The sequence below is a fragment of the Bison bison genome, unplaced genomic scaffold (genome assembly GCF_000754665.1).
Source record: "Bison bison bison isolate TAMUID 2011002044 unplaced genomic scaffold, Bison_UMD1.0 scf7180017864529, whole genome shotgun sequence".
In the NCBI taxonomy this organism is placed as follows: domain Eukaryota; kingdom Metazoa; phylum Chordata; class Mammalia; order Artiodactyla; family Bovidae; genus Bison; species Bison bison.
The window spans coordinates 2,697,564-2,711,936 of record NW_011495079.1 but is presented as its reverse complement, the minus strand read 5'-3'; the positions used below and the strand labels follow the sequence as shown (position 1 = coordinate 2,711,936).

At 39.7% G+C, this 14,373-nt stretch overlaps 1 protein-coding gene across 4 annotated transcripts in view; it reads right to left on the bottom strand.

Annotated features, from left to right (window-relative positions):
* The window catches only part of APAF1 (apoptotic peptidase activating factor 1), an 87,157-nt gene that overhangs the window by 37,555 nt on the left and 35,229 nt on the right, over positions 1-14,373 (bottom strand). For all 4 annotated transcript variants that reach the window (XM_010831576.1, XM_010831575.1, XM_010831577.1 and 1 more), the window contains 3 exons: positions 12,358-12,489; positions 9,919-10,044; positions 1,077-1,238 (listed from right to left, as the gene is read on the bottom strand). In XM_010831576.1, coding sequence (XP_010829878.1) covers positions 1,077-1,238; positions 9,919-10,044; positions 12,358-12,489 — 420 coding nt within the window. The remainder of the gene's footprint in view (positions 1-1,076; positions 1,239-9,918; positions 10,045-12,357; positions 12,490-14,373) is intronic.

The window sequence follows — 14,373 nt, the reverse complement described above, 5'->3', positions numbered from 1 at the left end:
GATGGACGTGAGTCTCAGTGAACTCCGGGAGTTGGTGATGGACAGGGAGGCCTGGTGTGCTGGGATTCATGGGGTCGCAAAGAGTCGGACACGACTCAGCCACTGATCTGATCTGATCTGATCAAGAGAAATTCTATATGAGAGCACTCTGAATACTACAAATGTAAACTGTTACAAGAACTGAAAAAAGAGCGCATTTCCTAGGCATTTACCTTCTTTTGCATATCTTCCTCATTTACTTCACAGAAATTTCACAAACTTCAATTGTTGATAAGTATTTCAATCAGTCACCAAATCACAGTATTTTAAGGCTATAGAAAGTACTCTGAAAGTCACCTAAACCAATGTATTTCAAATTGTGGGGGGATGATGTATAGAACAGTCTTTTGGACTCTGTGGGAGAGGGAGAGGGTGGGATGATTTTGGAGAATGGCATTGAAACATGTATAATATCATATATGAAACGAGTCACCAGTCCAGGTTTGATGCACGATAACTGGATGCTTGGGGCTGGTGCACTGGGATGACCCAGAGGGATGGTATGGGGAGGGAGGAGGGAGGAGGGTTCAGAATGGGGAACACATGTATAACTGTGGCAGATTCATTTTGATATATGGCAAAACCAATACAGTATTGTAAAGTTAAATAAAACAAAATTAAAAAAAAAAATTGTGGGGGGAAGCAGGGTGAGTGATGTAGCCAGCATTTCATCTATGTTTTAGATCAATTTGAGATACACTGGTTGTAAACAACATAAATTGTTTCTTTATTGTAGGACTTCTAGAGGCCATAAATATTATATATGTTAGTATACACTAAAGGGGGAAAAGTACCTCCAATAGGGAAAGTAATACATAACATTTCCAAACCTGTTTGACCATGGAGACCTTTTCTCACAAGGCCTATGGACACTCCCTGAAGCATAGTTCTAAGAACTACAGGAGGCTAGGGCATCTGCCCCAAAAACATTCAGCTATACTTTATGTCAATAAACAGTATAAAATGCAACAATCAATAGGTGTTTCAACTTTCTTTAAATTAGACTAAATTTGGCTTTTTAAAATACCAGTACTTACAAAGACTTTATTTTTCGCAGCCACCATTATCTTAGCACCATCAGCAGACCACGAACAGCATTTCACTATCACTTCCAGATCCTCCTGAGGCTCCTCTGAATTCAGGAAGAATTGCTTCACATTAATGCTTTTCCTCTCATTTGCAGATTTCACATCCCAAAGCTTCAAAAATAAAAAAATGTTTTAAGTTTGTTTTGATCTCAAGTCACACCTCTAGAATTCCACCTGGATTAAATGTCACACAAAATATTCAAGTTCACTTAATGAATTATTTTTCATTATGTATAACTTTTTCTAAGGCTTTTAAATTAAGTATTCTAGCTTCATTCATCACTTTCCTAAAAAGAAAAAAAAATTAAAAGCACTCCAAAAAAGAATGTAAAACTATATAAAATGTTAAAAGAGCCTTGCATGGTGTGGAGGCGCTGACAGCAGGATGAGCATAAAGGATAGAAGAAGGTGTGACTCATGACTTGCCACTACTGCCCTCTGCTGTGCCAGCCATGAGGCGTGCCTCACAGTCTACTGTATGCACAGCACGGACACTACACACAGGACCCAGTCCAAGCTGAGCTACAATCTAGCAGAGCATCCAGAGATATAAGGAAGTCCCTGAAAACACAAAACAAAGCTATGCTGAAAGGAAGCAGTCTTGTGCACTTGGTGGGGCTAAAGGGGTCTCTAAAATAACTGGATCCTGAGGAGTGGGAGACAAAACACCAAACCTCACTTACCAGCAAAGCCACCTGAGCAGCCCGAAAAACAAAGGGCTTCAAAAAAGATCTATCTTGGACTTTCCTGGTGGTCCAGTGGTTAACAATCCACCTTCCAATGCAGGGGACACGGGTTCAATCCCTGGTCTGGTAAGTTCCACATGCTGCGGAGCAACTAAGCCTGTGCACAAATATTGAGCCTGTGCTCTAGAGCCTACAAATCACAACTACTGAAGCCCAAGTGCCCTAGAGCCTGTGCTCCAGCAACAATAGAAGCCACTTCAATGAGAAGCCCACACACAACAAAGAGTAGCCCCCACTCTCCACAACTAGAGAAAGCCTTTGTACAGCAATGAAGACCTGACGCAGCCAAAAAATTAATTTTAACTACTTTTTAATCCATCTTCACTCCCCTTGGCCTTGTGCAGTGTCCCAGCTTCACAGAATGATAATGGCTGCCATATACAGACTCAGCGTTGGTCAAGGACAAGAATTTAAAACAAAACAAATAAACAAACAAGCTGTTCCTCAAGCTTCAACTCAGCTTCCAAAGCACAGCTCCAAGAGTAAAACCAGATGTGACTGGCCAGACACAAGCTTCCCCAATGACTCAGTGGGTATAGAATCTGCCTGCACTGCAGAAGACAGAGTAGATACAAGTTTGATCCCTGGATCAGGAAAAGGCAACCCACTCCAGTATGCCTGCCTGGGAAATCCCAGTCCATGGGGTCGCAAAGAGTCAGACACAACCAAGTGACTAAGCACACACATGTTTAAATGTCTCAAGTTTAAAGATTATATACACTAGAAATACAGCCAAACCCAAAACCTTTCCCCATGCAATAACTTTGGATAAACTGGATGAACCAAAAGAGACGTCTAAAGTATTGTTAGCCCTTCTTGACACTCAAGAGAGAAAATCTAAACTCCAGTGCCAGAAGCTTCAGTCACATCAGCCAGATTATATAAGAAATCACACGGTTTCCCTCTTGACACGAAAAACAAAAGCAATCACTGCCTTGATTTAAGGAAGAAAAAGAAAACTAATTCAACCCGATTTCACTACATCTTTTACATGTGGACCTGACTTCAGCTCCTATGCAAGGAGTGATGAAATTCCACATGTCGAGGGACCAAATAAACACCTGAATTTCATTCTGAGCTAGTCACTGCCCTATATCCTGGGCCCACATGCACCCTGGCCTTTGTGTGGTTTAAATGGCAATTTTTAAATAAAACTCACATTTTGAAACAGTTTATCATCGAGGCCTGAAAAACACATGTTTATCAACAGGATACACTATAAAACACTTGGATGATTACAGAGCCATTTGGGGCAAGAAATAATTTTACAGTTCTCCATTGTCTTGGAAAATAAAAGCTTTACAAGACATTGACCTTGAAATGCTGTTATCCAGCATCATTTTGCAGGACGTCTGCTTACTGCACGTCACTGTGTCAGTGCAAACCAGCCAACGACACTGGCTTAATAGCTCTGTGGGAAAGCTGCCACAAACATAGCAGTTCTCACCCAGGATGCAGTGATGTCTGTCCCCCTGCTGCTAGCGCTCTGTGCTCCACAATCACACTTGATACTCACCAATGAAATCAGAATCCTATCCCTGAAGACTTTTAAAGTGTTTTTCTTTTGAGTTTCGAGAAGTCTTAATTCAATCTGAAGGGACACGGTAAAGGTTTATCATCTTGCTCACATAATGTGAGTCACTTTGAGATTATATAAATGAATCGGATACAGACACTACTCTCAAGGAGTTTAGAGGCCAGTAAAAGAGGTAAGACAAGCACATGAATGACTAACGGGACTTTCCTGGCGGTCCAGTGGTTTAAGACTTCGCCTTCCAATACAGGGAGTATGGATACAATCCCTGGTTGGAGAGCTAAGACCTACCTGCCCTGGGGCCAAAAAACCAAAACATAAAACAGAAGCAATATTGTAACAAATTCAATGATGACTTTTAAAAAACATGCTCCCCTTTAAAAAAATAAAATCACAAGATATGTCAGATGAGTCATTTGAAAGGGAAACACACAACACAGTGGAAATGCTTTACCAAACCTGTGGGCTTGAGGAAACACTTTTTACCCCCTCACTCTCCTGCCTGAAGATCAGCCTCTTCACACCAACTTAAAGAAAGAAAGAAAGTGAAGTCGCTCAGTAGTGTCCGACTCTTTGCAACCCCATGGACTGCAGCCTACCAGGCTCCTCCATCCATGGGATTTTCCAGGCAAGAGTACTGGAGTGGGGTGCCGTGGCCTTCTCCAGGAGATCTTCCCAACCCAGGGATTGAACCCAGGTCTCCCACACTGTAGGCAGACGCTTTACCATCTGAGCCACCAGGGACTACACCAACTTAAGATGGACACAATTTCCATACCAAAATGATACCCAGGAGTTTAGGCTAAGAGGTCAGCATAAGTGAAGGTACAAAATAGGGAAGCAGAGATAATGCAAAGGGAGAACATGGCAGTGTGGGAGCAGCAGCAAGGGTCTACGTGCTCCCGCACAGAACCTTGCCTGCTCTGAGGCCCCCGACACATACTTCTACCATCTTCATGGTTTGTCTATGACTTGGTTTTCTCCTCACTAGACCCTGAATAACTTCTGGCCAGGAAATATACTTTTTCTCAAAAGTGTTTAAAAACCAAACATCTAGTACAGAATCTGCCACATAGTAAGTACTTAATAAATAATCAGTAAATACATTTTAAAAGACAGATTATTCCCATGTTTCAAGCACAGGTGAGGAGAGACAATAGTGTTAGTGAAACAAAACTGAGTTCTGCAGATAGAATACATATATTCACTTCCGTACCCTCCCAAAACACACATGAAACAGGAGTAAAGAGAATTTTTCTCTCTAGGCATATTTTGAATACTCTCTTGTAAAATTAAACATTATTTAAAAACATTAAAAAAAGAACGGGTACACTTAAAAATATGATAGCAGAAATTTAAAACAAAATAGAAGGAGATGAAAATAAAGCTAAATAAATTTTCCAAGAAGTAGGACGAATGGATAAGGGGAGAAAAATAAGAAAACATCCCAAACAGACATTCTAGAAAAAGAAACTAGATGAGAATAAATCAAATGATTAAAGAAAACCTCCAGAACTGAAGGACATGAATTTCCAGATTGAAAGAGGCTACCAAGTGCCAAGAACAATAAACAGAGACAAACCCACACCAAGGCATACTGTCATGAAAGTTCTAAAAAGAGAAACACTGGGAATTTTATAAAGATCTTAAAAGTTTCGAGACCAAGAAAATAGATCACATACGAATCAGAATGTCTTCAAATATCAAGAGAAACTATGAGAGTTCAAAGACAAGGGAACAATGTCTCCAAAATTCTAAGAAAAAAATTATTTCCTTCTATATGCAATCAAAAATATCAATTAAATATGAAGCTAGAATAAAGGCACTTTTAGACAGATATGGTCTCAAAAATTTCCTCTCAGATTCTTTCTTAGAAAGTTAGGGGAGATTTTCCACCACACTGAGAATAAACCAATAAATTCAGGAAACAAGGGTTTCAACTCAAGAGAAAAGCAGGAGGATCCCAGGATGGCAGCTGAACACTGGGGATAAATAGTATCACCAGTCACAATGGAACAAGACAGATGCCTCCAAGAAAGTTATTTCTAAGAAAAGAAAATGTCAAATCAAAAAAACTGAATTATTTAAGAGAAACCTAGACAAGGGATAGCTTGAAGATGGATGAGTGATTATGTACATTAAAAAAAATAAGCAAAGGAAAACACAAAACGACACTGTTAACTGTGCAACACATTTAATCCCAAAGAGAACAAAGTATTGTATGAGAAAGGAGGGGGGAAAAATCGTCATATACTACATGGCCCAACTGTCATCAGTCAGGATGATGTAAATCCTGAACACTGATCTAATCAAAACCATGAAAACATACAGGAACCATAAAAAGTAGGTAAGTTTGGGGAAGAAAAAATGAAGAGTTCAGTTTGGAGCACAGTGAGTTTGAGGTACAGTGTTTTATTTAAGTGACAGCAAACGAGCAGACAGTTAAAAATGCAGGACATAGGCACGTAAGAGAAACGAGGGCTGGACAGAACACGTGTGAAACACACTCACATGAGAAAGGAGATAAAGCCATGAGGCTGGCTGACATGGAACAGAAAAAAGGTGATGAAGGTGGCAGTCAAGACTAGATGCTTGAGGAACGGCCATACTTTAATGGGAAGGAAAAAGTTAAAGAAGGGGTAAGAGAGACAGGCTTCCCTGGTGGCTCTGACGGTAAAGGATCCGCCTGCAATGCAGGAGACCTGGGTTTGATTCCTGGGTTGGGAAGATCCCCTGGAGGAGGGCATAGCAACCCAGTATTCTTACCTGGAGAATCCACATGGACAGAGGAGCCCGGCGGGCTACAGTCCACAGGGTCACAGAGTCAGACACAACTAAGCAACTAAGCACAGCACAGCAAGAAAGACAGGAGAAGAAAGAAGAAAACACTGATGTCAAATGAGGAGTTTCAAAAAGGAAACACAGAAAAAAAAAAAAAAAAGGAAACACAGGTGGTCAACAGGAGTGTGGTAACAAAGGGAAAGAATAAAAATTGGATAAAGAAAAATACTGGATCCCACACTCTTCCAAAGAGCATTAGATTTTACATCAAAAAGAATGAAAATGAAATAAAACTGGATTTTACTCTTCAAGGGAATACGTAGAAGACAGACCAGGCTGAAAAAGGGTTAGCAGTGAACAAGTAGATAGGAAGTGGAGGCAAGTATAGGTGATTTAAAGGTCTAGTCAGAAAGAAAAACTGAATGTTTCAGAGGATAACACAATCAAGAAGAACCAAAGGGGTTTCACTTTTTTTGCTTTTATAATGCTTAGGAAGGCCCAAGAACATCTGTAAACTGTGGAAAGGGGTTCAAAAAAAAAGAAAAACTGAAAATGCAATAAAGAAATAACCAATGGGGCAAGGTGTCAGAGGAAGAAGGAAAAAAGAAACAGTAGGCACAAGCAGAGGACTTCCTGAGCATGGAGATGAGAGAAAAGAAGTGCAGTAGAGCCTTTTACTTCCCAGGTGGCACTAGAGGTAAAGAACCCTCCTGCCAATGCAAAAGACATAAGAGACACAGGTTCGATCCCTGGGTTGGGGAAGATCCCCTGAAAGAGGGAATGGCACTCCAGTATTCCATGGCACTCCAACCCACTCCAGTATTTTTGCCTGGAGATTCCTATGGACAGAGGAGCCTGGCAAGCTATGGACCATAGGGTCACAAAGAGTCAGACACAACTGAAGCATCTCAGTGCGTAGCATGTAGAGTCTTTTATGGCAATTTCTGAGGGAGCTCATGATAGGTAACTCTTGGGTGGTGTCAACCTTCTGAATAGGTATGAGGTAAAGTTATCTCCATAGAATGAAAGAGATATAGTGACAGGGTTGGGGGCTTAAGAACAACAAAAAAGGTTTGGAACAGGCACTATGGTGAATTCAATTCAGGGAACAAACCATTACCTGGCAGCAAAGAAGGCCTAGTTGAATTGTACAAATTGAAATTGTTTAACAGATAAATGGCCTGGTTTCACAACTTTCTTCAACATTAAGTAACTTAATAATGGAATCTTTCGAGAACTTAGAATTAGCAATGGAGATAAAAGGAGAACCTGCCTTGAGACATAAAATGCTTTCTAAAGTCATTCTCTAAGTAAAAATCAAAAACTTATAGGACTGAAAGAATCTTTCAGAAGAACGTTGCCTTCACCGGACCTCTGAAAAACCTCCTCTGACATGATCATCCCAAAGAAGACACAGATATTTGGTATTTACAGAGAACATTTCACAGAGGCCAAATCCATTTACCTGAATGCTCTTAGAATGCTCCCAACATCTACTAAATGCTAGGAAACTCTATAAAGTAACATTCTACCCAGAAAATCCCTAGATGCCCCGAAGTAATCTATACAAAAATGAGATATCCTCAGTCAACAAAGAGAGGTTAAAGATTCAACCAAAGGCTAAGCATCAAGAGAGTTTAGCTTGCTGTAAACTTAAAAGTCACCTAGCAGCATTAACAAATCTCTAGAGATTCTAACAAGCAAAACAGAGCCTGGTGGGTTCAAGTATTTCCCTGGAAGAGCGACATGCCAAGAAAATTTACTGAGCACATGTTTTGAGTACAACTGTGTACAATGAACTTCAGAGAGTTACAACAAGATGACAAGGTCTCTGCAGGTCATAAACCTATATTTAACCTTATCAAAGAAACAGAAGACGTATGAAAAATGACTGAACTGAACCATACAACAAATTTGTAAGTGGAGGGCTCCCCTGGTGGCTCAGTGGTGAAGAAACCCCCTGCCAATGCAGGAGACATGGGTTCAATCCCTAGTCCAGGAAGATCCCACGTGCCACAGAGCAGCTAAGCCTATGGGCTACAAGTACTGAGCCTATGCTCTAGATCCTGGGAGCCACGACTACTGAGCCCATGTGCCGCAATTACTGAAGCCTGTATGCCTAGAGCCCATGCTCCGCAACAAGAGAAGCCACCGCAATGAGAAGCCTGCACACTGCAACTAGAGAGTAGCCGCCACTCAACACAGCTAGAGAAAAAGCCCATGCAGCAATGAAGACCCAACACAGCCAAACTTTAAAAATAATTTTTTTTTAATTTACAAGTGGAAATCAGAAGATCAAGTAGTTTCCATCTATACATACAGATACAGGTAGATAGATATGTTTATATATTCTCACAACCAGATGGATGGATGTTATAAGAAAACACTTTCTGAAGAAGGCTTTTCATATACTGTTTAAATTTACAAAGTTGAGGGTCATTAAAAACTATAGACAAGTAAATTGGAGGCAAAAAAAAAAAAAAAATTCCAAAAAAGACTAATGAAACACATATATAGGGACAGTAGCTGAAATAAGCGCCCAAAATTATCTTGCCCAGAAGTGACAATTAATATATTGAATAAGAACAGAGATAAGAATGATGAAGGTGAAGAGCCTTAGAGGTGTGTCTGATGAGCCTGGGTTTATAAAATTTAGAACTTGGTACTTTCATGTTCCAGCTAAAAAAGGCAAGATGAAAATAGAGGTAGAGAGTTCATCTAGCAGCTATGTACTGGGATAAAGAGAGATGGAAATATACCGTAGAAGGTTGCTATGAGACAGGAGGGTCTGACACCATGAATCAGAGCAAACACTACAGCATGGGAGGGAGATGAGGAAGTCAAAGGACTGGATTCAACACGAAAGAAGACCAGAATAACAGCAGAGACAGGAAATAGCAAAGAAAGTGGCACTGGGATCTTATTGAGAAGGTGGAGATTTAAAAAATTTAGTTTTTTTAAACACTATAAATTTCCGGAGGCTGAATACTTTTTTTTCCCCTAGCTCTGACTCCCCCCCCATGATTTCTCAAGAACAGGAATATAGAAACATAAAAAGCAGAATAAGTGAATGATAAATAAAATCAAGAACTTTACAAACTTGACAGCATAAAGCTCAAAAGGTTTTACAAATCATAAATTAAATATAGTGCTTAAAAATTAAAGAACTTGGGCTTCCCTGGTGGCTCAGTGGTAAAGAATCCACCTACCAATGCAGGAGATGAGGTTTCAATCCTTGATCCTGGAAGATCCCACATGCTGTGGAGCAACTAAGCCCATGTGCCACAACTACTAAGCCTGTGCTCTAGAGTCCAAGAGCTGCGACTACTGAATTCCCCATGCCCTAGAACCCACGCTCTAAGAAGAGAAGAAAAGCCACTGCAATGAGAAGCCCACGCACCCCAACTACAGAGTAGCCTCCACTTGCTAAAACTAGAGAAAAGTCCAACGAGCAACAAAGACCCAACACAGCCAAAAATAAATATTAATAAATAAATGCATTTCTAAAAAAACTAAAGAATTTCAATTACATGAACTTTTAAGCATAGGGTAGCAAACCATTAATAAACAATCATTATGACAAGGAATTACAGTTACATTAAAAATGCTCCTGGATGGTGAAGGAAGCAGCTTTCTGTAGCAATGGGAAAAACAGAAACCTGTTTCCATAACCCAAGTATTAAATAATACAGTTATGCAAAAACCACTTTAACAATGAACAAAAGCATACCTTTAATGTTCCATCAGCTGAACAACTGGCCAAAACCTGATCATCTGGTGAAAATCTGCAGTGACTGACCGAATTTGTATGGCCAAACATGGTATTTCGACATTCTTCTTGATTCAGATCCCAGAGCTATTTGAGAAAGAAAAAAAGATAACTGAAAAATTACCACTGAATGGGGAAAAATTAGAAATCATGTAAAGTTCTTCCTTCCCTCCCAATTAAGCTTTTCCAGTTATAGGAATATGTTCACTTTAGTTTGACAAAGGTGTCAAACATAGAGGTGAGCATGGGATTAACAAGTAATGGGGCGGCCCTTAGATCAGCACCTAAATCTAAGGGACTTGAAGACTTACTTAGGCTTTCCTCTGAGCACTAAACTAGCCATTGCTTATTTTTAACAAAGCAGTTTGATTTTTTTTTTATTCAGCTCTATAATAAGTGATATGTAAAATAAATTACATTTTATTTGTAATTTTTTAAGATGCTAAGTTATCCAACTCTATAAACGGTCATTGCTAAGATTTCCCAACACAAACCTTGAGTCTCCTAACTAGGCTAAAATCTATTAACACTCTAAAAAATGATTCAAAAATATAATGACTGTAAAGATAGATATAGATTCATTTGACAGCAAACATAATGGATCAGAATAGCAAGTTAACAACCATTCCTGGAAGCAGTCAACCAAATCCAGAATGTGGGACATTCCACAGGAAAACTGACTCAATTTCTCTAACAAATCAGTGGCATAAAAAAAGAGGTAGCAGGAAGGAGACTGTTTATAGAACAAAAGTGTCTTAAGAGACTTATCAACCAAATGCCACTCGAAGTTTGGATTCTGACTGGAGGAGGTTGCCATCTCCTTCTCCAGGGAATCTTCTCAACCCAGGAATCGAACCTACATTTCTTATATCTCCAGCACTGGAAGGCAGATTCTTTACCACTAGCACCACCTTGGGAAGCCCAAATCTATGGTATAAAGATGTTTTGAGACTAATAAGAAAAAATGAATATGGACCAAGTATGCTATGAAATTGTTTATTATGCTAGGTATGATAATGACATGCTATTTATGTTTTATACCTGAGAGATACATGCCAAAGTATATATCCCATCATTCCGAGTGAAATGATGGGATTTGCTATAAAATGCTTAGTCCAAAAAAAAATGGGAGGTGGTAGGGGAATAAAATATGATTGGCAAAATGCTGATAATTGTTGGAGCTAGGCAAAGGACACCACGGGGTTCATGATTATTCTTTCTCCTCTGGGGTATGTTTGAAAAGTATAAAAAATGTAAACAAAAGGCAACAGTCATCTCTGGTGATTTATGCTACCTAGGTTAAACAAAGGAGAAATCCTTTATCTCCCAAAATTAATTTTGGTAAAAATCCTTTGGGAATAATAAGTGAGGTTAAGTTCTGATCTTTATGTCCATCTCCATTTTGGGCTCCTTTAATCCCAGTCCTAGATAAACCCAAATCTGCAGATAACACAAGTTACATGGGGACAACTTCAGATTTACATCTTTTCATTGACTTCTCTCAGTTCAAAAAGCACAAGAAGTAAGTTCTGACATACCTAATGGAAATGCAGGTGTGGAATGACAGGTTTTAAAGTAAAACTTGTCCTTAATTAAAATGGTTGACCAACCAATAACCACTTCCCACATCTTAAGAGAATTTTGTCTATATTTAAAAAAAGGAAATATGAACTTCCTCATCCTACAAAATGTTAAAAGGAAATGTCAAAAGTTATTCACAGATATTTGTTGTATATCTATCCCAAACAATTTTTCATCTTGAGAAGCAATAATTTTAATTAAGTCAGAGAAAGACAAATACTGTATGATATCACTTATAAGCGGAATCTAAGAAATACAACAAACTAGTGAATATAACAAAAAAGAAACAGACTACAGATACAGAGAGCAAGCTAGTGGTTACCAGTGGGGAGAAGGAAGGGAGGGCAAGATAATGGCAGGGGATTAAGAGGTACAAACTATCACGTATAAAATAAGCCATAAGGATGTACTGTGCAACACAGTTTTCTCTATAGGAAAACTATGGGCCCTCACTCTGTGATTATGAGCTGTAGTAACCATGCACACCTAGAACTAAGGATACCCATATTTCCTGCCACACAGATAGAATATGCCTGAATCAACACAATGGGAAACAGGATCCAGAGATGGAGGAGTTTAAGAGCCTAAGAATGTAGTTTAGGCATCTGGAATCAGTTATGCCTGAAGACAGGCTCCTTCCAAACTTTGCAGTTTCAAGACCCGGTAATATCCTTTTTGCTGTTGTTGCTTAAGCTAACAGGCAAGTTTCTATCCCTATAACCAAAAGATCCTTGATTAACACAATATATGAAAAAAAATCAAAGGAGATGTTCTGATGTATCTATCAAATTTATCTACATGATTCTCATTCACACTTACTTTAAGGAAGTAGTCATTTGAACCAGTGGCTAAGAGAAGGTGATTACTGTTGTTGGTGAAGTGGCAGCAATTGACTTGCTCTGAGTGCTCATCATAGATACGCACTAGTTCCCCAGTCATTGAATTCCAAATCTGAAGAGAATAAAGAGAATAAAGTTTACAAGAACCTTATTTTCAAAGGGAAAATAGAGAAGCAAAACAATGTTATCCATCCTGTGCGCCAGGTTTTCCCAGTCAGACATGTGCTAATGAATACCTCCCCCTTCCCTAAAATGTCAGCATTTTGCTACAATTTTTTCTTTTTAATTACCTGCAAGTAACGCAAAACATTACATTTTTCAAGGGCAAGATTTCACACGTTCAAATGAATGACAGCAGGCAGAAAAGTGTTATAAAGGAGATGGGATAATGGACTTCAGATCAGAAAAATTAATCACAGCCAGCCCAAGGCCCAGCTCTACCATTTTTAAATTGGGTGTACCTAGTCAAGTCCTTAATTTACCTGCATCTCAGCTCCCTACTCTGTAAAATGGGGATATTTGCACCTGTCTTCCACAATTCATGGTGTTGATGACAAAGAACTTGACAAGTGTTCTGCTGACTTCAAGGTACTAATAAATAAGTAAAGGCAGATAAGTCAGTGGGAAAAAAAAATAAAGGCTTTAGAGTCTCAAGGAAACCTAGCTTTCAATCCTGGTTCCACTTGGTATTAGTTAATATGAGCCTGGGCAAGTGACTTCATCTCTGAACTTGTTTCCTCATCTGTAAAATGGGATCAACACTTATCAAGATGTAGTGAGAAAAGGATAATGTAATATGCTGCTGCTGCTGCTAAGTTGCTTCAGTCGTGTCCGACTCTGTACGACCCCATAGACGGCAGCCCAACAGGCTCCCCCGTCCCTGGGATTCTCCAGGCAAGAACACTGGAGTGGGTAGCCATTTCCTTCTCCAATGCATTAAAGTGAAAAGGGAAAGTGAAGTCGCTCAGTCATGTCCGACTCTTCGCGACCCCATGGACTGCAGCCTACCAGGCTCCTCCATCCATGGGATTTTCCAGGCAAGAGTACTGGAGTGGGGTGACTCGCCTTTTCCAAATGTAATATGAGTAAGTATATATACAAAGCCTCATGCAGTGTTAAGTTCTCAAGTAGTCTTCTTCATGGTTACTATGAAAATAATCTGTTCCACTGAAGAAACAAAAGAAATAAATTACCTAGTGATTCTTTACAGGGCTTTGGACTGTTAGAGGTACTAATGTGCCTTCCACAGCATTTTGTTTTATCCTCTCAAAGCACTCCCCAGATGTCCAAAGAGTTTATTTCAAAATTCTTCAATAAGTATTTCAGCCTCTTGCTTTAAATTTCTTACAAACAGAAACTTGAGCCACATAGCTCTGGAACAGCACAGAATGGCCAACTCCAAGTCTGACTCAGAATAGAGGCTACAAAGTAAACTAACTGGTTGGTTGTAAAGCCATCATAGAAAGTCCAATCTATCAAGAAGTAGATTTTTCCTGGACACGCCAAGGTCCTCAAGTAGGTGCAAACTTCAGGAAAACTTTCAAGTCAGTTTCATGCTCCCAGGCCAACTAAGGCCCACCCAACCTATCCAGATTCAGCACTCCACACCCCTTTTGGAAAAAAGCCTACAATAATGATTTCCCTCCATTTATCAAATAAAGCATTCCTCTAGACTTCAGGTTCTCTTAAATTCCACATAAATGCTCTGGCTTAAAGCCAAATTTAGGAATGAGAGACAAAAAAAATAATCAGTTCAGTTTAGTCGCTCAGTTGTGTCCGACTCTTTATGACCCCATAATCACAGCACGCCAGGCCTCCCTGTCCATCACCAACTCCCGAAGCCTACCCAAACTCATGTCCATCGAGTCGGTGATGCCATCCAGCCATCTCATCCTGTCGTCCCCTTCTCTTCCTGCCCCCAATCCCTCCCAGCATCAGGGTCTTTTCCAATGAGTCAACTCTTCGCATGAGGTGGCCAAAGTATTGGAGTTTCAGC